The sequence below is a fragment of the Typha angustifolia genome, chromosome 12, assembly GCF_048772165.1.
Source record: "Typha angustifolia cultivar Huaian chromosome 12, ASM4877216v1, whole genome shotgun sequence".
NCBI classification, from domain to species: Eukaryota; Viridiplantae; Streptophyta; class Magnoliopsida; order Poales; family Typhaceae; genus Typha; species Typha angustifolia.
This window is the reverse complement of record NC_133250.1, coordinates 6,846,758-6,870,845: the sequence shown is the minus strand read 5'-3', so window position 1 is coordinate 6,870,845 and position 24,088 is coordinate 6,846,758. Positions and strand designations below refer to the sequence as shown.

General features: G+C 37.2%; 2 protein-coding genes, 1 long non-coding RNA gene and 2 other non-coding genes across 5 annotated transcripts; 4 read left to right on the top strand and 1 right to left on the bottom strand.

Moving 5' to 3' along the window:
• The first annotated feature begins 1,460 nt into the window (after positions 1-1,460).
• On the top strand, positions 1,461-1,534 carry TRNAR-UCG (transfer RNA arginine (anticodon UCG)). The gene has a single exon. It is a non-coding gene; the product is annotated as a tRNA-Arg (tRNA).
• Positions 1,535-2,213: 679 nt separating this feature from the next.
• On the top strand, positions 2,214-12,413 carry LOC140772641 (phospholipase D delta-like). The gene is made up of 11 exons (XM_073114804.1): positions 2,214-2,230; positions 2,662-3,878; positions 4,055-4,171; positions 4,940-5,140; positions 8,979-9,236; positions 9,322-9,390; positions 9,542-9,689; positions 10,106-10,254; positions 11,247-11,423; positions 11,518-11,715; positions 11,825-12,413. The coding sequence occupies exons 2-11, from the start codon at positions 2,922-2,924 to the stop codon at positions 12,119-12,121; spliced, it is 2,571 nt and encodes an 856-aa protein (XP_072970905.1). The 5' UTR covers positions 2,214-2,230; positions 2,662-2,921; the 3' UTR covers positions 12,122-12,413.
• Positions 12,236-12,435, bottom strand: LOC140772763 (U2 spliceosomal RNA). Its single transcript, XR_012106340.1, has one exon. It is a non-coding gene; the product is annotated as a U2 spliceosomal RNA (small nuclear RNA).
• Positions 12,436-12,517: 82 nt separating this feature from the next.
• On the top strand, positions 12,518-17,047 carry LOC140772245 (pentatricopeptide repeat-containing protein At3g13880-like). The gene is made up of 2 exons (XM_073114222.1): positions 12,518-14,339; positions 15,533-17,047. The coding sequence occupies exons 1-2, from the start codon at positions 12,580-12,582 to the stop codon at positions 16,287-16,289; spliced, it is 2,517 nt and encodes an 838-aa protein (XP_072970323.1). The 5' UTR covers positions 12,518-12,579; the 3' UTR covers positions 16,290-17,047.
• A 2,727-nt stretch (positions 17,048-19,774) lies between these two features.
• Positions 19,775-20,674, top strand: LOC140772536 (uncharacterized). Its single transcript, XR_012106308.1, has 3 exons — positions 19,775-19,875; positions 19,975-20,164; positions 20,252-20,674. It is a non-coding gene; the product is annotated as an uncharacterized lncRNA (long non-coding RNA).
• The last annotated feature ends 3,414 nt before the right edge of the window (positions 20,675-24,088 follow it).

Genomic DNA, 24,088 nt, shown 5'->3' with positions numbered 1-24,088 from the left:
ATTATTTTTAGGGGTATTCTGATTGATATTACCTATACTATTTGTCATACTAGATTTAGATAGTATCTAACTACATATTATGAATAAGAGATCCCTACTTCATAGATGTATGTCTCATCTTTTTCAACCAAACGGGTAGGAACTTTAATGTGGTAAGTAATCCATATATTCATGAATAACACATGTGGGTTATCAAAGTGGGACCCTAATGATAAAGTGTTTAGTGCTATGAATCTTATGGGATTTTATATGAGATATTATATAAAGAGCAAATAGATAAATAAAATAGGCTTTTTTTCATGTATAAGATGTGATTCGAGCCCAATCAGGTCACCTTATAAAGGAGATTGTGTTCATTGGGATGAACTAAGTTATTATTAGGATTTTTATTTCAGCAGCAGTAGTTTTAGGCTATGGTGTTCGAACGGTCATAACTTGACGTTTGAACGCCACAGCCCCGTCGAAGAATTCTCGAGTTCTAGCGTTTGAATACCGACTAGTGGCGTTCAAACGGCGAACCCAAGAGTGCAGCCCGTCCAACGACGTTCAAACGTTGAGCTAAGGTTTGACACTGAGGTCGTTGTGTTAGGATTAATTTGAATTTTTCTTAAATTTTTGTTAGCCTCTAAGTATGTGAAGAGCAACTATTTGGGATTATGGAAATATATTAACATTTCTATTATCTCCTACCTCATCTCTCTTAATCTTCTCTTTCGATGTAAGGCCGACGCTGTCAAGCCAACGCCATTCTCTTTCTTCTTGACTGCTAATCCCCCTGGTTCAGTAGAGCTGGCCATCTTTTTCATTCTCCTTTAAATCCTAGTCGTTGGCTAGCTCTTTCCTCCTCATCTATCGATGCCCCTTTTCTTTAGGGTCGACCATCTTCTTCCCCTTCTTCCTTTCTAAATCACAAATTGACCCCACGCCATTATCATCTTCATTATCTCTTTCGCTCACATCCTATAAATCTCACAATCTCTATTAATTCCACTACCACCATATCTACAAATAAACCCATCTTAACCTGGTTCACAATAGTATACTCCTCAAAAAGCTTGTCATTTACTTTAATATCCCTACAAATTTTGTACTTGCCTGAATATCCTTCAAAACATATTGTTGTTTTTTTTTTTTTGTTTTTTTAGAGATGCCCTTCCAGTTATTTTTGTTACTCTATATATTATTATATGAAGCATTTTCGAGATAAAACAACAAAGATGCCCTTATGTGGGAGCACTAGATCCAAACAAAAAACAAAAAAAAAAAATATAGTAATGATACTTTTATCTTTTTTGCTATTAAATTATTTAAGTTTCATCAATAAAGGTTTTAAGAGATACCCATGAATAAATAAGTGTTTTTGAGAGGGATATATATATATATATATATACATATATCAAACTTGAATGATTAGACTAAATATAATAATTATTATTGAATTGAACATAGTTCCGTACTCGGACCGCATAGCGCAGTGGATTAGCGCGTCTGACTTCGGATCAGAAGGTCGTGGGTTCGACTCCCACTGTGGTCGTATATTTTAGTTATCGTTCGTGGTAGTAGTTAATTGGTGTAAAATTTTTAGCACTTACTTGTTCAATTCAGAAATACGATATTACTAAAATTTAATTATCTTCACAAAACAATACAAAATCACCTCTTACTAATCTTATTTTAATCCCTTTAGTTTTGAAAATAAAATTATAGTTACACCATGAACTCTATTTTATATCATTAAGCCGATTGCAATTTATTAACACTTTTTGTCCAATATTAATGATACTCAGGTTTTCTTTAAGAGAAGTGATTCAATACAAACCAATCTATCAAGGGATAGGATTATCATTTTATATACAGAAATTTTTTTTTGCCCACACATCATGGTAATTAGTGAGTTTCATTTGATATCCCTTACAAATCGCATAACTTGTGGTCTAGAGAGAGAGAAAGAGAGAGAGAGAGAGAGAGAGAGAGAGAGAGAGAGAGAGAGAGAGAGAGAGAGAGAGAGTAATTTGCCCTTGAGAAAGGAAAAATTCAAGTGACTTATATGGTTTAATGGATTCAATATTTTCCTGCCATTTAAACTGGCGAAGAAACCGCTCAACCTTCTCCGAGCCTCAAAGATAAAAGTCAAATCCCAATAGTTTTGACACCCTAATCCTTTGTTGCAATCTCTTCTCAATCCCTTTACCCCTTCCCTTCTCAACTAGCTCTTTTGTTGTTCTCAAAGGTTCGTGATTTTGACGTCAATTTTGTCTATTTTATCTTATTATTAGTTTTTGGGTACTTTTTAGCTTTAAACGATGAAAAGAATGAAACTCTTGTGGTGTTGTTCATGCTTATTGTCAAGTTTTTTGTAGTTTTGGTTTGTTTACTATGTCGCATATTTGCAACTGCTAATTTGATTTAAACTTCTCATTTTACGTGTGCTCTCTATCCAATCTTGTTTAGAGAATAAAGAGAAAGTCTCGGGTGATGGTAGCGACTATAAATTTAACTTATTTCTTGATTCTCGAATATAGATTTGCTATTCCTTTATTGTTTCCATGGAGAGGCATCATTGATCTACATGCATTTTATAGACTTTTTTTTTATGTCTCCAGAGTCTTCTTATTTGTATATTATTCTTTTATCCCGATTTATATATTGTTGCATCCGCAGGATTTTACTACTGTTTGTTGCATCTTAGAATTGGAGATTTTTTAGCTTGGCACTTAAATGCAGATCTTTGGAATGATTTGAATTGATAAGAAAGAAATTACATCAGAAAAAGGAATCTTGAACTATAGATCTTTAGTGCTCTTTGTCATATTAACCATGGCAATATAATTTTGACGTATGTTAATCAAGTGAGCAGCTACTTCTGTAAAACAAAGGATTTTCCATGCAGGTGTTTTTGCTATAGATTGTGACAAGTTTCCATGTCCACTGGTTCAATTCATGCATTGGATAACATGAAAAGAGAGCCTTGTGAAACTGAGAGTGCCAGGTTTCTGCATGGTGACTTGGACATCTTGATACTAGAAGCAAGAGCTCTCCCCAACATGGACATGATGACAGAAAGAATAAGAAGATGTTTAACTGCCTATGGAGCTTGTGGGCCACCGCCATGGAAGAAATCGGACAAGCACAGAGGGAGGCGGAAGATCATAACAAGTGATCCCTATGTGTCAGTTTGTCTGGCAGGAGCAACGGTAGCTCAAACTAGAATCATTTCCAACTCCGAGGAGCCAAAATGGGAGGAACACTTTTATGTCCCTGTAGCTCATCCTGTTGATAAAATTGAGTTTCAAGTTAAAGACAACGATGTCTTTGGAGCACAACTTATTGGGGTGGCAACGATATCTATTGAGAAGATTCTGCCCGGTGGTACAACAGTTAATGGTTGGTTTCCGGTTGTTGATCAATATGGCAATCCTATGAAGCCTTATCCCGAGCTACATTTATCTTTGCAGTTTAGGCCAATAGAGGAAATCCCTTTGTACAAAGGTGGGGTTGGTGCTGGTCCAGAATACCTTGGTGTGCCTAATGCTTATTTCCCCCTTCGTAGAGGAGGGAGCATTACCCTATATCAAGACGCTCATGTTCCTGATCATATGATTCCCAAAATTGAGTTAGATGGTGGTAAGGCCTTTGTGCAAAATAAATGTTGGGAGGATATTTGCCATGCAATTCTTGAAGCTCATCACCTCATCTATATAGTTGGCTGGTCAATCTATCATCCTGTCAAGCTTGTGAGGGAGCCAACAAGGCCATTGCCCAATGGAGGGGATTTATCTCTGGGAGAGCTGTTGAAGTACAAGACGCAAGAGGGAGTTCGTGTTATTATGTTGATTTGGGATGATAAAACATCACACGATAAATTTCTCTTGAAAACGGTAGCACTTCTTTTTATCTTACAAATTTTTTTTTTCTCTTATATTCGGTCTCAAGATATTGTCCTGAAACTATTTGAATTCTTTTCTTGTTAGACATATCAGAACCTTTTCTTCTTTCTCGTTCTCTTCTTACAGAAGAAGAATGTCCTGATTGAAATAACATAGGCTGAATGCAGGATGGCGTGATGCATACGCATGATGAAGAAACTCGAAAATTTTTTAGGCATTCAAGTGTCAATTGTACATTGGCTCCTCGATATGCCAGCAACAAACTTAGCATTTTCAAGCAACAGGTAAGGAAGTATTTCGTTTTTTTTTTCCTCTTCTAAAGGAACAAAAAATTGCTTATATATCCTCTTTTATAGTATATAATATTTAAAGCTTTCTATTGTTTAACAGTATAGGATATCTTCTAATCTAGTTCTAGTCCATTAATCCTTTTGACCTCCTACTTCATATATGTACAGTAGAATATATATATATATATATATATATAAGAAGAATACTGTGTGGTATTATATTGTGCATCACATAATCAGTTTGAAGTTTTATAAATTTCAACCTTTTGAATGTTCAGTTAAGGCAAGTTTATAAATAACAGCTTGTATTTTTGTTTATTGTCATTTACACCTTTGAACCTTGGTGATCTAGTGTAAAGAAGAACATTCCATTTATTTAATTTGACAATTGCGAAGGTCTAAAAAGACAAGGTGTTAACAATAATTAATGCTTAACTAATTAAATATTTGAAAAGGGCCATTTGTTTTGACAATGAAGAGATGTTTTCATAGACTCAAATTGCAGAAATAATCTGCGCTAGAGCCTAAAACTACTATTTTAAGATTTTATTATGAACCTATATGAATAACAATAGCTCTTAGTTATAGAGAAGAATATAATTCTTGTAGTAAATGCTACAATTGATATCCATCAATCTAGTTTATGAAATCAGTGCCAACAAGTTAAATAATCCTAGAGTTTCTTAAAGCTTTTGATTATATTCCTAAATGGAACTTTTATTTACGTATTTCATTTCTATTCATCCAGTATTTCTATTTCAGGTTGTCGGAACTTTATTTACCCACCATCAGAAATGTGTTATTGTTGACACACAAGAACAAGACAATGGAAACAATCGCAAGATAACTGCGTTTATCGGAGGTTTAGATTTATGCGATGGCAGATACGACACACCGGAACACAGACTCTTCAGTGATCTTGACAGTGTCTTTAAAAATGATATTCACAATCCTACTTTTCCTGTAAGTTTTGGTTTTCCCTTCTCATGTCAGATCACAACTTGCAAATGTTATGGATATACTGTTCATGCAATGCTCTCAGGTGTCTCTCCAGAGGCTTCACATACTGCTTGCAGTGAAAACATGCTCTTATATTTCTGAACGTAAAGGAATTCCTCGTAATCCATATTGATGCTTTGGAAGAATTATTTTAAAGAATTGTTTGATCCATTAAAATATGTTGATCATCACAACTTTTTAAGTTTTAAAGGTTACTACACATCAATTACTTTGAATGATCTTTGATTATTCAGTTCAGATATATCTGCCTCTTATTAACGATCAAAGTTTCCCTTGGAATCAGATAGTCTTAAAGAAATCAGTATTTTGCCACTTATTGATCATCTACTTCTATTCTGAGCCCTCTATGGACATCTCTACTAGCATGGTCATCATCAATCTCTAACATGTTGATGCAAATCTAATGAATGGTGATAGGATTTTTACGAGGTCGCCTCATGCCGAATGATTTCAAGGATTTCTTTGATCTAATATATCCTTTCCAATATCATTAATATCAGTTTTTGGGATTAAATATTGTTGTGACTTTGCAAATCCCAACTTATCGTCCCGCTATATGATCTTATAATCAAATTAGCTCTTCATTTTTCATATCCCTTTCTCTCATGTACTCCTTATTCCCATGTTCATAATCATTAGCCTAATAAATTGGAAGTTTGGAGCATTTGGATGTTTAGATTGATAGTTGCTACAGTGGTAGTTTCTAGACTTAGATCACAAGTACTTGTAAATTTTAGGTTTCAACCATGGACAGAAGTCAACAAAGATATTAGTAAATAGTCCTTTTTTCTCCTTAAACATCCAAGATTTCTAGTTAGAGGATAGCTTTGTATACCACTATGTTTTTATTCAAAATATAGCAAAATTGACTATTTAATAGTTAAAGTAATTGTTACGATCCGATCACATGGGTTAAATCGAGTTAAGTCGAGTCGAGTCAAGTTAGTTAGATAGCTTTATCTTATTATTTTGAATTTCAAATAAATCGGATAATTCACATGTGGATCCGATCCGTTAGGACTTTACTCCTATAAATAGTAGTCATGTATTGATTAGGAGAGTCGTGGAATGAATTTGACTTTAACTAAGTTAATTTTTTCATTTTTATCTTTTATCGAACCTATTAGATCGCTTTTATCTTTCTAGGAGTAGATTATAGTTGTAGAAGCATGTCAATATTCCAAACCCTAGCCATCTTCCTCCATTAGCAACCACCCTACCTTATGGTCGTCCACCACCACTCTTAGTCGTCCGCCACCCTCTGACGACCGGTGCAACGTCAGTTAATTACTATTTTACCTTATTTGACCTTGCTTAACTATTTTATTAATATCTATTCATCCAAATATTAGATTCTCATGAAACCAGATCTATTAGAACCCTTACTTTCGAGGCTACCTCTATATAAATTTTCATAATTTTTGTATGTCCAGATCGGTCCAGATCTAGTTTATAACATTAGTATTAGAGCCAACGTTCCTCGGACAATAGTTATCACGCGATCCAAGACAAACGAGGAAAGAGCGACCATGGAGGACCAAGAACTCATCTTTGTTCCTTTGGGAGTTTCTTTGGTAAACGACGCACCGTTAACGTGGACAAAAACATTTTTTAAAGAATTTTCGGCCGAGTCAAAGAAGAATTCGAGGGAGATCCATGCTTGCCATTAAGGACTTAATCCAGGCCCTACTAGCTGCCCTCCACTAACCTGCACTACCAACACCGTTGTCCATGGCAAAAATAGCCCAATCACGGCTATCAACTTCAAACCATGAGGGAGGTGGAGATGAGACCCAACTGTTGGCCAAAACCCCTCCTTTGGTTGAGGAGGAGCGCCTTCTGTCCCTACGGGCCGAGCCCGTAGTCGACAAAGATGGTCCCTAGAGTCATCTTTCCCATCTGTGGTGGGAGCTAGGGCCGAAAACCCTAGCCTCCCACTGGTGGCCATCCAGTTGCTTTTAGCCCCCACTGCCATGTCCAGTCCCTTCCATGGGACCTTTGCACCCAAGCTAGGCCAGCGGCAGCAGCAATAGGAGGCTTGAAGAGTGCCATCAACGACCTTCCTAGATGTAGCAAAATCGTGATAGGTGGCAATGGGTCCAACATTCCAGCGACCATAGGCAGCCTGGATTGGCTCCCACTGGCCAATTGCAAGACCATGGTGGCCATCACAGCCGCCGGCGACTACCACATGGCCGAATTAGATAGCCACGCTCACGACGATGTTGCTTGAGCGAAGACACATCGGGGTGGCCTTCGCAAGCCTCGCTACCACCCTGGCCCCATGGTAGTGGGACTATGGCCACCAACAATAGCTGCTGTGGGCCGGGGGACTCGTCGACGAGGCACCACGACCGTCGCTACAACCACCTGAGCCCATGCTAGATATTTGGCTTCCACTGTCACTTGTCGCTGCTCTGCCACCGTAAGGATCACCTAGAGGTCAACTACAGGAGATCCACAACCTTACCCAGCCGGTGCTAGTGCCTATGTAGCCATAACGATGCCTTTAGGTCGAAATCTAATTTTAGCCATATGGTTAGGTTTTTGAGTATTGAGTGGGAGAGATGAAGTGCACGAATCTTGAAGCGTGCTAAATTTTTGCAATCCGGTTCAATCAAGTTGCGCGAACCAGTTAGGAGGCCATGAGCATGACTTGGAGCTCGAAGACAACTAGTGGGATGAACCGGTGGGCCTGGGCTATCGGACTGAGTTGTATCTATATGCAGACTCGTGAGCCTATGAGCACGATGTGAATCAAAAGATCCAGCTTGCATACTAGTCACCTTGAGAAAAATGTGTCGAAAGCATAGTTGATTGTTACGATCCGACCACATGGGTTAAGTCGAGTCAAGTTGGTTAGTTAGCTTTATCTTATTACTTTGAATTTTAAATAAATCGGATAATCCGCATATGGATCCGATCCATTAGGACTTTACTCCTATAAATATGAATAGTCATGTGTTGATTAGGGGAGTCGTGGAATGAATCTGACTTTAGCCAAATTAATATTTTCGTCTTTATATTTTATCGTAGATGTTAGATCGTATTTATCCTTTTAGGAGTAGATTATAGCCATAGAAGCATCTCGATATTCCAAACCCTAGCTATCTTCCTCTACCAGTAGCCACCCTACCTTACGGTCGTCCACCACCACCCTTGGCTATTCGCCACCCTCCGACGACTGTCGTAATGTCGGTTAATTACCGTTTTGCCCTATTTGATTTTGCTCCACTATTTTATCAATATCTTTTTATCTAGAGGTCAGATTCTCATGAAACTAGATCAATTAGAATTCTAACTTCCGAAGCTATCTCCATATAAATTTTCACAATTTTCTTAGATCTAGATTGGTCCAGATCTGATTTGTAACAGTAACTTCTCATTAAATAACTTCCACGTTGAATAGATTACCTTGTTACCATCATATTAGATTACAGGATATCACATTTATGCATTTTTCTGATTTTCTAATTATTCTATTCTCTATTATTGCAAGTTGCAAGGGAAGAAGTATGTCAACTAGCAGCTTTGAACCAAAATCAACCGTTTTTTTGTAACAACCTATATAAGAATCAGTGAGAATAGCAAAAGAAACACATTTGCCACTACATACTGTATCATTCAGGGATATTTCGTGGAGAAAGGGAAGGGAATTTCTACCTTTTACTTTATGCATTGTTTATATGAGTCATTTCTCTATAGAGTCCTAAGATGCTCTCATTTGCCATTATTGTTTCATAAATTATTTTTGACAGTTTTCTCTCCACAATCTTTGTAGATTAATACCCAAGGACCAAGACAACCATGGCATGATTTACATTGCAAAATTGATGGTCCAGCAGCTTATGATATACTCACAAACTTTGAACAACGATGGCGAAAGGTTACAAAATGGCGACTCAGGCTTACAAAAGTAACAAGTTGGCATGACGATACCTTGATAAAGATCGATCGCATTTCATGGATTATTTCACCTTCTGATGAGTCGCATGCTCATGTTTCTGATGAACAAGATCCTGATAATTGGCATGTTCAGGTGAATCATTATATAACTCTCACAGTGATCTGCACTTCGGTTTGTTTGTTCGTTTGTTTCATCTGAACTATTCCTATTTTGCTAGGTTTTTCGGTCTATAGATTCAGGATCAGTAAAAGGATTTCCCAAGCTTGTTCAGGAGGCTGAGTCAAAGGTTAGTCCAAAGTTGTAGATAAAATTCTTGGACATTTTTTCTTCTTCTTGATCTCAAACTAATTCATTTGTATAATCTTGTATTACATGAATACATATAATTGCTGATTTGTGTAGATAATTCTGCTAAGCTCTTCTATATACTTCTGCAGAATCTTTGCTGTGCGAAAAATTTGAAGATAGACAAGAGCATACATAGCGCCTATGTGAAAGCAATAAGATCTGCGCAACACTTCATATACATAGAAAATCAGTATTTTATTGGATCTTCCTATTGCTGGCCATCATACAATAATGCAGGTAAGTTTTAGTTTGCATTTTCAGACAGTATTGACAGAAAAGAGATCTGTAAAAATGACATGTGAATTTGCATTAATTTTGACATAGTATTGAACAGGCAGACTCTTGTTCTTCGATATTGAAGTCGTTTAGTTCATTGAGTTCTTCGTGCTGACAAAATTTAATTGGATATTCAGAAACATGATCCTTTTAGTTAATTGTTATTTGATATCAATAATTCTGCAACTGCATGAAGTAACCACTTATAGATTCATTTACGTTTGAAATTTTATCTTGTACAAAATAATTTTTAAATGATCATGAATTGCATCTATTGTACTAAGAGTTTTTCCTTTTGCAATACACACCTCATTTTGACTGGGATTTAATTTGGTAATTTGGACATAATTCTATGATGTTATTTCTCATGGAAGCAGGTGCACATAACTTGATACCTATGGAATTGGCCTTGAAGATTGCAAGCAAAATTAAGGCAAGAGAACGTTTCTCAGTCTACATTGTGATACCAATGTGGCCCGAAGGAAATCCAACTACTGCCGCTATGCAAGAAATCCTTTTTTGGCAGGTTTTATTTCCATCTTGCATTATTCTATCATGATTCTCTTTAGTAATCTTATTATTGAAATACTTTCTATGTTATGCTAGAGAATAGAATTTTTGGGCAGATATGAGAAATTTATTGTTGTTTTTTATGTAAGGATATATGTGCCCAGTTAAATGATTCATACGAGATTTTAAATATTGTATATAGTCGGACACTTTATTTTGAACCGGATCATGTTATCCAGTGATTTGAAAGGTTGTTAGCTTATCGACTGCTCTAAAAGTTTAAGTTATTTAAGAACTAAATCATGTTATCTAGTGCTTTTGATACTCATCTTCACTTCTAGGTTGAGATACTTTGATGAATTAAACAAAAAGTGGACCTGAATTTAAACAAGTGGAGATTTTATATTTTAAATGATAGATGTGTCTAACGAGATTCGAAACTATATAAGCATGATATTTCACATAGAGAATGTAAATCATGCTTAATAAAGGTGAATGTGTGATAGTCCACGTACAAGATTCTAAATCAACTGCTTTGATTCTTACTATGATACCTAACTAAACCAAAATGTGAAATTTTTGGCAAATTTTATTTTACTTATATGCTGGTGATGAGATGATGTGAACATGAACAGAATGATGTTTTGGTTAAATCTAATCTAAAACTTAAGCTACCACTTGACCAAGCTTTTAAAAGTCCAAAGCTTGGGTGGAAAATTAGAGGGAAATGCTAAAACCATGGTATTTTGATAATAAATCTGAAATAACTATGAAATTTTAAATGTTCAGGATGAGAGGAATTAAGAAAGATGTCAAATATTATGGAATTACCACAAAAGCATACAAAAACATAATTTAACTAGTAAAACTGTGTGATACTGCAGATTGCCAGATTCTATGAACTTTAGTATACCAATAGCGTATCTACCAATTGAGTATCTGCTTCTCTTTTATCACCTTTATCTAAGCTTAATGATATGCTAGTGTGTGATCAATCATGTTTGGCAGGGACAAACAATGTCTATGATGTATAAAATTGTTGCAGAGACTCTCCAGAAAGAAGGCCTCTCTGAAAGTAGCCACCCAGAGGATTACTTGAATTTTTATTGCCTAGGAAAGCGTGAACCCTTGCCCAAGGAAAATGCATCATCTTCCACAAACAATTCTAATGATAATTCTGCACTGGTACGTAGCTCAATCATCTGATTATGGAAAGAAGTACGTAAATAGAACTCAAATTTGAGAAGACCTGGTAAAACTTCTCAGTCTCTCCTTCCAGAATTCCTCTCAGAAGTTTCGCAGATTTATGATATATGTGCATGCCAAAGGAATGATCGTCGACGATGAATACGTAATCATCGGATCGGCGAACATTAACCAAAGATCCATGGAAGGCTCAAGGGACACTGAAATTGCCATGGGTGCTTACCAACCACATTATACATGGGCTAGAAACAACAATCATCCACATGGACAGGTCCTCCCTCTTCTTTTACTAGAATATGTTTTGCTTGTTCTTGCTTCATTACAACATCTAATACAAAAGCTGTAATGCTGATATGTTATGTGCTGAACGTTTGTTGCAGGTTTACGGATACCGAATGTCGCTGTGGGCTGAGCACATAGGCATGCTTGAAGACTGCTTCCGTGAACCGCAGACGGTTGAATGCGTCAAGCGAGTGAATCATATAGCAGGCGAGAACTGGCAATCCTACTCGTCTCCAGAAGACAAGGAGATGAAGGGGCATCTCATGAAATATCCAGTCAAGGTGGAGAGGAATGGAACAGTAGGACCTTTGCCTGGGCAAGAATGCTTCCCTGATGTTGGTGGTAAAATCCTAGGAATGCATTATGCATCCCTTCCTGATGTTTTAACGACATGACATAGTTTGTGCATCAAAGAGATGGATCTCTGGAAATTTTCTACGTGCGATTATGTAATAGAAATTCGATAAGAATTTATTTTTAATATTAAAAAGTTGGATCATATGATTTAGAAGGGGTGCGCCAAGCCGGTGCAGTAGTGCAACGCATGGGTCACGCCCTGAGGGCCCCAGTAGCAAGCTACTGTGAGGTGGGCCCTCCCCCAAAAGAAATTAATTTAATATCGTGGTGGGCCGATGGCCCACGTATCAGATATTAAACTGATAAGAACAGATACTACACTTGATCTTAGCCAAAAGGCCGAGAAAGGTATGCTTTGATTAGATGCCATCTATCTCGTTTTATAACCGATGTGGGCTCTTCGGTTTTTTCGTCCGCGCGATGTGGGACTAAAGTCTCTTGCACTTCCTAAGTCTGCGCGGTACTGCTCCTTTTTATACTTTAGTTGTTCCAAATCATGCCCGGAGAATCCATGCTGATGATTTCACAAACGCCTGAAAGGCTTCTCAGAGTGCAGCAAATCCTTCCCACCGCCCAGAAATTTCACCACCTCTCCGCAAATCCAAGTCCAAACCCAACGCCTATCCGGTCCCATCGTGGTCATCTTGTTTTGGAGCCCTCAACCTACAAAGACCTCCTGCAGTTGTCCGCCAAAACCCAGTCTTTGATCCTTGGGAAGTTGATCCATTCCCACATGATCCGGACCTCTTACCGGCCCGGCATTTTCCTGCACAACAACCTCCTCAGCATGTATTTGAAATGTGGCAACTTGGTGCATGCCCTCAAATTATTTGATAGAATGCCTGTTAGAGATGTGGTAACCTGGAATTCGCTCATGTCTGGGTACTCTCAAATCGGTTGTTGTGAAAAGGCTTTGGATGTGTTTAGATATGCGCGGAGCTCCGAGGTTAGCCTTGACCGGTTCAGTTATGCTGGTGCTCTTGGTGTTTGTGGCAAAGCAGGGGACTTGAAGAATGGGAGGGTGATTCATGGGTTGGCTGTGGTCTGTGGGTTGGCTCAGCGAGCTTTCCTTATCAATTCACTCATTGACATGTACTCAAAGTGTGGCATGATTGATGAAGTGAGGATGGTGTTTGATCGTGCCAATGAATTGGATGAGGTCTCATGGAACTTATTGCTTTCGGCTTACATCAGAATGGGTTGGCCAGAGGTTGCAATGAATATTCTTGTTTGGATGCACCGATCTGGTGTGAAGCTAAACAGTTTTTCTCTTGGTGGGATTCTCAAGGCTTGCTCAGGTTTCAGTGATTCTGAAGAAGTTCGAAGGATGCTACATGGCTGTGTTCTTAAAGTTGGATTAGACTTGGATCTTTTTGTGGGCAGTGCGATGCTCGACATGTATGCAAAAAATGGTGGATTAGAGGAAGCAATTAAGGCCTTTGAGTGCATACCAAATCCAAGTGTGGTAGTGTTCAATGCCATGATTGCTGGATTTTCCCGACTGGGGAACGAACCGTGCCATGAAGTCAGAGTTGGAGCCTTAGGACTTTTCTCTGAAATGCTAAGGAGAAAAATAAGGCCGTCAAAGTTCACCATCAAGAGTGTACTTGAAGCTTGTAAACTAACCAATAAAATAAGATGCGGAAAACAAATTCATGCCCATGTTATTTTAAATGGGCTTCAAGAAGATGAGTTCATTGGGAGTGCACTAATAACCTTGTACTCAAACTCATGTTTGATTGATGACAGCTTAAGATGTTTCCATTTGACTCCTAAGCAAGATGTCTTCATTTGGACATCAATGATTACTGCATATGCTCACAATGAGCATTTTGAAGGAGCATTGCACTTGTTTAATGAATTTCTGTCCCTTGAAATAAAACCTGACCAATTTATGATTTCGAGTTTGATGAATGCTTGTTCGGACATGGGTGTTATGCGGAGTGGCCAGCAGATACAGTGTTATTCAATGAAAATTGGACTTGATCAATTCACTGTTTGTGGTAATTCACAAATTAAGATGTATACCAATACGGGGAACATCAAGGCTTCAGTGAGGACATTTCAAGACATTGGGTGCCTAGATAACTTTACTTGGTCTGCCATGATCTCAAGTTATGCTCTTCATGGTCATGAAAGAGAAGCTCTAATTCTCTTCCAGAAGATGGAGGAATGCAAGGTCATGCCAGACCAAATGACCTTTGTTGCCGTTCTTACTGCTTGTAAATGTGGAGGACTAGTGGATGAAGGATTGAGGTATGAAATCCTCTCTCCATGCTTCAATACATTTTTCATTCATAAGACATTAAGCAGTAGGTTGCTTCTTTTCTCCATTTTAGTTTCTGGTTCCATAGGGCCATTAATTCTGTGCAGGAAGTTCATACCTTTGTGTACAGTCGTAAGTTTAAAGCTGGTAAGTAAATTCTCTGGCATGTTTGTATCTCTTATGCTGATACAAAGAGTCCTTGCATGAAGATGAGAAGGCTTCATTGGTAATGCTGGACTATAAATTGGACTTCAGTGTTCCACAAGGATTGGATCACTTCCCTACTTATGCTCGGGCTATATGTTAGCTTTAGATCTTTCTCAAGGATTCAATATGAAAATGAGGGCAAATGATAAGGAGGAATCCTTAGGCATGTGCGAGATAACGACCCTTCCACTTTTGCAGACTTGTGGTCAAACACAACAAAGAAAGCAAAGGCCTATAGTTTGGGTGATCAAAAGCTGTAGTCTAAAAATCATTGGTACTTCTAACTCTATCTGTATCAGATTGGATACCTAGGTATGATACTTGTTCCCGTAAGTAAGCAAGTAGGTGCCATTTGATGTCTTTGAACAAGTAAAATGAGTGATTTAGTGGATCAGATGCCAAGTTTGTGAAAGATCCAATTACCTTCCTATTCAAAGAAAAACAATTCCTTTTTCCAGTTTCATTGATAAAGATGGTAGAGAAACACATAATTCATAATCTATGGACCTTTTTGGGTCACTTTTTGATGAATATTTCTGTTTGCAGTAAGAAAAACAGTGAACAATCATATTGCTAAGCTGGGAATTAAGCATGTTGTGCGCCACTCAAGCTAATCTATTCAAAATATTAAAAATTGCCACAATTTTGTAATAAGATCAAGATGAGGCTTGAAGTAACACTGCCAATGCCGGTCCCAAGCCCGGATGAGAAAGGTGGAGGGTTTGAGTCAGATGGCACTCAAAATCTACTATGAGAATAATCTAGCCATCAAATTTCAAGTATTCTGACATCAAGAAATAGTGATTTGGAATGTCTCAAGAGATATTTTTTTTTGTCAACTGTATTAGTAGTCAGAATAACCTGACTGCTGGGTGCATCACCCATCTTATATATTATGGTTATCCAGTTATTTGCGCAATTATCAAGTGACATCTAACATAGGGAAAAAAATCTTTTATCTTGTCCTTAATTGCAGGTACTATGAAAACATGATGACATACTACGGATTGGCTCCAAACATGAAGCACAAGTTATGCGTAGTTGACCTCCTTGGTCGTGCTGGGAGGCTGGCTGATGCGGAGAGCTTTGTATTGAACTCAGGTTTTGAAAATGACCCAGTGGTCTGGCATACCTTATTGAGGGCTTGTCATTTTCATGGGGACATGGAGAGAAGTATAGGTATTGGGGAGAGGTTAATGATGCTAGATCCCTTTGCTGCTACATCATATACGCTGTTGTACAATTTGTACTTGGATGTCGGGAAAATCTCTTTGGCTATGAGAACAAGAGGATTGATGAGAGAGCGAGGAGTGACCAAGGAATCTGCTGTCAGTTGGATCGAAATTGGGGCATCAGTTCATTCTTTTGCCATCGAAAGAAATTTCTATCGAGAGAGTAATGTAGTTTACCAGAAGTTGGAGCAAATGTTAGCCAATGTAAAACAAAGGACTATTCATTCCGGATTAAAGATTTTGGAGTTAGAGTATCAAAGCAATAAATGGAATGAGAGTTTAATGAACAGCCATGATGAGTTGTTGGCTGTGGCTCTTGGAATGTCTATTCTACCTGCATCGGTTTCTATACGGGTGATGAAGAACCAAGTAGTATGTAGAGATTGCCACACTATGTTGAAGTTGTTTTCAGAGAGTGAAAAGAGGGAGATTGTCCTTAGAGATCCAATTCGGTTCCATCATTTTAACTCAGGTTCATGCTCTTGTGGGGACTACTGGTAATACTGGTAATTGGGAGTGGCCAAACAAGTATTACTCATGTCAGATTCAATGACTTTCCAGGCATCTCTCATTTTTCTTGATAAACCAGGAAATTTAACAGGAAAAAAAAAGATGGTACTGTGCCATCTGTGATATATGTGCCGTGACTGATAAAACGTGCTAGGTAAATGGTTCTTAGATAGCCTCTAAATGGCAGCCAAAGTAATGGCAGATTAATTAGAATCCAGTGACTGATGATGGACTCCTCCATTTTGTATAGTAAGCTTGTACAAAGTTACATGTATAGACAACTAGACATACACAACACAGGAGCATATTCATAACAGTTGTTGCAGGGGCAAAGCAATTATATTTCAGAGAGGGTATGTTTTGGTGAAATACAATAAGCCATGAAAGATTTTATTGGTATTGTGCTGGAAATGTAGATGCCTATTGTTGACAAAGTCATGCACTAGCTGAGGATTGAAAGATTGATCGAGGATGCTTTTCCCCTAGCAGGATCTGCAGATACTATAAGCATGGGAAGAGAGGTTTGATGGACATTGAACCTAATATTTATTATTTTCTATAGATGTTGATAGGTATTTGTAACATGTTTATACCTCTAGAATAGTTTTATGTGAACTTCCATTATGTTGTAGGACAGGAATTTGAAATATTTCAGTATTCTACTTGTCCTGCAGTCTCCCTAGTACCTAATTTTTCCTGTTAAGCGTCATAACTACTCAAACTGGATACTAAATGAGACATACTACCCCCCTGCAAAGTTTGTGATTTATATTTTCTGAAAATTTTGATGCAACATTGAATGGAATTGATATCTATCTATTTATAAGGTCGTGGACCACAACTGTTTTCTCATTCCTTGCCATGATATTTTTATCTTTATATAGAATTCTTTTTCCTGATACTTTTTCTTAGCTTAAAGATTGTTTGATTAATTAGAGAGAGTAACTATCAATATATACGTTTTGTCCTTTACCTTTTCTATCTCCTCTTGAATTTCTCTTCCAAGTCTCAAACCAAAGAAAAAGAATTTGAGTTTTCTCTCTCTTCTCTTTTGTCTATCCAAATTATCTGTTAGTCTCGGCTTGCCAAATTATCAAGTTCCCAAATTATCAAGTTCTATGTTTGTCTTTCTTCTTTTTTTTCTTTGTTTCTCTCTCTTTTATTTTCTTTTATTTTTTTGAGAAAGATAAGGCTATTAAGAGAGTTTACTTCCTGTGCCCCTATATGGTTGTTTAGATCAAACCCTACAAACAAGAACCTTACAAGCTTATGATAGAGCTGTAAATCTAGAACTACTCAAGGTTCAGGTCATACTACCTCTCACATTTCCATTCCTCCATCTGTATGAAGATAAATTAACCAATGTAATGCTTAATTCTGCGAAAAACAAAAAATGGTACATGAGATAACTGTAATTTTGATCAGTTAATATTGAATGAATGCAGTTAATATTGGATGTTTGAGTGATGAAGGAAACAGCTTAATCCTCAGAAATTTTTGCTTTACTGCCATAAGATGTAGGAATGACAATAGGTTGGATGATATCCAATCCGATTAGGTCTGGTATCTAGCTTTGCCCTATATGAGTCTAGTTTTGATTATTCATCTTTATATGTAGATATCTGTATCCCGATAATCTTATGCTGATATGGGTATGGTTTAAAAAATATTATCCGAATTTGTATCAATATATCCATAGATTACAAAGACAGTGATAGAAAAGCTTATTTTTAAGTATTATTTGAATCTCTAATTTGTTTCCTATATCTATCTATCTATCTATCTATATATATATATATGTGTGTGATATCCGATCTATATCCGTACCTGTATTTAGTGCATATGGTAATTAAGCTCATATATTTACTATCTATCTGTACACTTATCCCTGTATCTGTATACTTATCCATATCCCTGTATGGATATGGATATGGTTTTCCATCCTTATTAAGGTGAGAGGACCATCAATGCAGTAATATATGTCTAGCAAAAACATTTATGATCCATTCAAGAAATGAGAACAAGGGGTTCAGAGAGAGAGAGAGAGAGAGAGAGAGAGAGAGAGAGAGAGAGAGAGAGAGAGAGACTTCAATTTGGTGTGAAGTATACTGATTGCTGATCAATAGGTTTGTACATTTGGGGACTGCAGGTAATGAAGTGCAAAGAAGGCAATAGTCAAAACTTAACTTCAAGGCCAGACACTGTTACTTACTTCCTAGTGAAGTGTATTGATCACTAGTTAAAGAGGCATGTACAAGAACATTTACAATGAGTAATAAGGAAGAGTCCAAAACAATGTACTAGGTATAGCTGCAAAGCATTTACAGAGTTTAAAAAAGTGTCGATCATGGATTAATTTATTTAAAAATGACAAAAGTTTCCCATAGAGAAGAAGATTGGGGGGCAATGGAATTGATAAAAGAATTTTCTTATCATTTACTAAAAAGTAGATATGGTTTTCTTTTTCAGTAATTGATAAAAATACCCTATGTTTTTCTTTTATTATCATTTGCATTATACTTTATAGGTATTTATTATTCAATTCGTATATTTTCAGTTTAATCATTAGTTATTTTCTGAAGTTAGTTTTTTTAACCGAAAGTAATCATATATATTAGTTAACTTAACCGCAGATATAAAATAAGGTACCCTCTCTATCATAAAAAGAATAAAAAAGGGGCACAAAGTCAAGATGTTTTCGATGAGAGGTAATTTATTTGTTTAAATTTTTTATTTTTTAAATTAACAAAATATTTTTCATTTTATTATGTGTTGTTAGGTTAAATTTAATCCAGAATATTTTTCAAGATTGAACTCACAACATAGGGATTGAATGATAAATACTAATAAGGTAAGATATAAACCATAATAAAGGTAAAACTCGAGTGTTTTCGATAATTCTTTTTAAATTGCTCGCTAATCTCACTAAACTTTCTTATTTTGCTCGCTAATCTGCCCAACCCAAAGTTAAGTCAAAGATTATATATATATATATATATATATATGTATATATATATTTCTTTTAACACATAGACCTTTTCAATACATTGCAAATTAGATGGATCGACTCATACTTTTTCCCCCTAGAAAGAAAGATTTATACTTCTGAAGATCAATAAGGAAAGTATAATGAAGGATGCCGTCAAGGAAATACTCATACTAAATTGCTTCTCAACTCACTGTAGCTGTGCATAAATATCATCAGTCCACTTCTCCCTCCCCTTTCTCTTCACTTCTACTCGCCCTGTTGACATAAAGTTATCACCACACATATAACTGGAAATTTCTCACCACCCGAGAGAGCTTATTAAGGAATACCAGCCCAAAAAACATTTCATATAACTCCAATGCACCACACGTTTACACCATCGCCTTGAAACTTCTCCAGCTAAACTCTAGCTAGGCTATAGAAGAAGGGAAAGAGGAAAAAAAGGGTAGCTTAGAAGAAGAAGAAGAAACAAGAAAAGAAAAAGAAAGGCGTGTACAAATGGTCCACGACTTCATGGAATCAGACACACCATCAACACCCAACACCATCTCACCATCTTCACATGCCATTACTCTCTACTACCTAACTGTAAGTTTCTTTTAACACCAATGCATTGCCCTTCCCTTTAATTTGCTACCTCTTTGAGAGTGCTATCTTAATGTCAATGCTACTTTGCGGTGTCCAAAGGGCATTCTTGAGAGTTCCACAGAGGCAGAGAAGGAGGTCTTAGAGAAGGTCTCTAAGTATGTCACAAAGATAGGAGACGAGAGGCAAAGGAGCAGCGTCCAGAAGAGGCTTATGATGAGATTGAGAAAAGATGGTTATGATGCCTCCCTTTGCATATCTTCTTGGGTTACTACCATGGAGTATCTTGGAGGTGGGTAGATTTTCTCTCTCATGCACTTACTTAGGATTTTTTTTATTATATTAGTTATTTATTTTTATTAAAATAAAATTCCTGTAGGTTGCATTGGAACGCAGGAGGGTCGCGTTCGAGTTCGCAAATACAGAAAACGCATATTGTGCGTCGAACACAGTTGGGTGAGTTCAAATGCCCACGTTCGCACATACGAAGAATGTTTCAGGCGCGTTCGAACACGATCATGCACGTTCGAACACGATCGGCGGAAATCCTCTAGAATTAGGGTTACTTATTGTTTTAAGACTTATTGGCTAGCCTCTATAAATATGTGGCTGGCAGCCAAATTTATTATGCTATTGGATTATTGATTTTTTTGCCTCCTATCTTCTCTCTAGACTCTCTCTCTTCTCCCTCTTCACTATCCTTCCACCTCTACCGTTAGCAAGGTTTTTCCTAACTTCTAATCTCCCTCGTCTATCAAGTCACCCCTCTTCTTTGAGATTTCGACAACTTCGTTCCTTTCGTCTATATCCCTTAACCACATTCACCATCCACCTTCATCTCTATACACATCCATAACCCTAACATCCACTCCACCCGTCACCATCACCATCACCCACGTAATTCCATATTTTCATACCAGTTGTAGTTCAAATCTACGAAGGGCGTAAATAAAAAAGTTGTAGATCAGAAAGTTATGAATATAATCCAGTTTGTTTTGTAATTTTCTGACTACCGGAGAACATTTGACGAATATTTTCCTACGATTGTGCGGACTGATTCTTATAATACATCCAGATCTTAAAAGAATCGTTGTGTAGCCTATCTTTGGTACCGAGAACGCATCACTCTCTCCTTTCTCTCTCTTTCTCTTTCTCGCCTACTTTTGTTTAGAAAAAGAAAGAAATAAAAAAAGGTACTATCATCAAGTTTCGACATTACGTATTACCTTTTTTTTATCTTGTGCAAGTGACTGAGTACATAGACATAGCTTTAGTTAAAGAGAGTAGCATCCTAACAAGGCTAATAATGAACATAGAATTTAGGTCCCAGTTTAAGGTGGCCAGGCCCACAAAAGCCTAGACTTAACTCTCAAGCATCCTCCCACCCATCTTTGCAAGGAGAGAGGAGAAGCTGAAGAAGGTTGTCTCCCTCCTCTGCTCAGCTGCACAACAATCACTAAAAAAGAGGGGGCCTGCACATCCCACCATGGAGGTCAAGCTACATGCAGTCCAAATGTCTGTCTTCTTGCCATAAGGTTTGCATCCCAGGTCAAGCTACATGCAGTACTAGAGGTATAGCCACTCTCACACTAAGGACAGGAGAGGAGAGGGGCCCAAAGAGGAGGGTCATGAGGGGGCAGGATTGTCTAGCCGGTTCTCAAAATTCAGCATCAATTGTTGCTGAGTTTTGTGGCTCTGGGGATGTATTAGTAATGCTACTAGTAGTGGTAGTAGTAGTGTTTAGGTTAAAACGGGGCTTTAAGAGTTAATTTTGGTTATTATTAAGTTTTGTTCTTCTTGTTTTTGTGTCATTGAGGCCCTTGTTAGGATGAAGTGTCTTTCTTTCTATTTTCTAAAATGTTGCACATTTTGTTACTTGTTAGGGAAGACTGAAAGGAGTCTTGTTTTACTCTATCCCTTTCATCTTACTGTATTACCTTTAGAATTACTTTACCCATTTTTTTTTTTTAAAAAAAAGATACCTCAAAGTGACTAAATTACCTTGTTAATTTTTTTTGAAAGATCTTTAATATCTTGAGAAAGATTGAGATGAAAGAAGTATATAATTAAATAGTTTCCATAATATATACAACAAAAACACATATTTTGGTTTTTATATTAAAATTAATATTTACAAGAGAACTAAGTGACACAAAAGAAAATTCACATGAGCATTTTAAAATTTGGTTTATCCATAGGGATGTAAATTATATTTTTTATCTTTATTTATCACTCTTTAACATTTTTAAATAAAAGCTTAAGATACTAATAGAACTAAGGCTGGACAAACATGGCAAGTGATAGGGTGGTTATGGCCCATTGGTTTTAGAACCCTTTGCCTTGGTAAATTGTTGAAGAACTTCCTAAGTGAATTTCTTTTTTAATTCTCTGGGATTTTGAGCCCCATTGGAAAACTCTACTCATTTGGGTAAGTTCAACGTAACAAACCAAACGTTTCTGTTGGGAATTTTGGAATCTTCCTACCAAAAGAAGAATGAGTGATAAATTAGGAATGAATGGATGGTGGAGTTAGGAGACAAACAACCAAGTGTAAGACATCATATGCTAATTTGCAAATCACCACCAGTGGTATTCTCTCTCTCAGCTTCCTTCTCGTTTGTCTTGCTGCTTCTTTCCATTCTCTATTCTCTGTTGTCCGTTCTCCCTTAGCCTCTCTAACCCTCCTTATTCTCTTCTAGCCTGAAGACTATCTCTCCTCTTCCTCTAGTCCTCATGACGACTCCAGATGAGGAACTATATAAGAAGCTTCTTTGGCTTCTATCTGAAAATAGAATGGCGATTGCCATCACCCTTAATAGGACTCCCAACATGTGTTTAATCAAAAAATGGATATCTGACAAACCTTTCGATGTTGGCAGCCCCAAAAGTGCTTTGGCAAAAGCTTGGAATACAAAGAAAGCCTTAGAGTTCATTAAAGCTGGGAAGAATCCTTTCTTGATGGAGTTCAAGTTGATGATTGATTAGTGGAGGATTTGGTCTGGAGCTCTTAGTCATTTCATAGAGATCTGTTTGCTTTGGCAAAGTGTCAATGGAATCTGGCTGCCGGTAAATGGAGCTACTCCTACTGTGAGTTTCGGGTCCAATTTCATGGACTTCCCATGGAATATCAATCCAAATCCACGGCTCTTGCTCTCTCTGCCTCTACTAGTGCTCATGTGGAAACTGATCCCTTTGATACTTCAAAATGGTCTCAATTCATTCCATCTAGGATCATGGTCAATATTTTGAAGCCCTTGGTCTCAACTCTCTCATATACTCTTGTTGATCGTGTAGCCATTGATTTTTGCTCCTTTGCGAAGATCGACAACGAGATCGGAGATTGCCTAGACAAAAGTTCTCTTGAGTCCAAAATTTTGTGTGAATATCCTTCACACATGCAGGATCATTTTTTATTAGTGTTAACAATGAGAATTTCTAACCTTTGTGCTCCTTCAAACTCCCCTAAGGGCTCCTCTAGTAGGTTGATGCCTCATGAGCAAAGTATGCTAATGAATTCTTTGGATTTCAAACTCTATGGCAGAGGAAGACAAATACGTCGCCCCCATACACCGCCTCAAAAGTCAAATCTACTTCCCTCGAGTTGTTGATCTCTCACCCTATAAGGATGGACCTGCCAGAGAAGGGTGATATGAACCGGGTCAGATCGGATCACATCGAAGGGAGATTAGGCTCAATTGATTGAGTCTAATTATCTTATCTGGTTATTTAGCTAGTTAGAGTCTTAGTAGGTTAGGATTTTATTTAATTAGCTAAATTCAGCTCCGCGCAGTTTCGGAAAAATACTCGTAGAATATTATACACATATCCAAATAATATTAAATAGTTAGATAAGGTCGCCAACCTCCAGATCCACAAATTTGATATTCATGATTTCTCCAGATTCGAAATTTATCTGTGACAAAATGAAACCTTAATCTGAGAGTTAATCGGAGAAGATAAGGAAGACTAGTTTAGTTGGTTTGTTAGGGTTTTAACTTAGTTATTGATTTGTTAGGATTTGTTAGAGTTGTTTAATTTAGTTGATGATTCTCTAGGATGAGCCTCTATATATATGTGGAGGAAACCCTAATTGGAGTATAATGATGATAATACTATTGGATTATTGATTTCTTGCCTCCTATCTTCTCTCTAAACTCTCTCTCTCCTCGCTCTTCACTATCCTTCCACATCTACCGTTGGCAAGATTTCTCCTAAC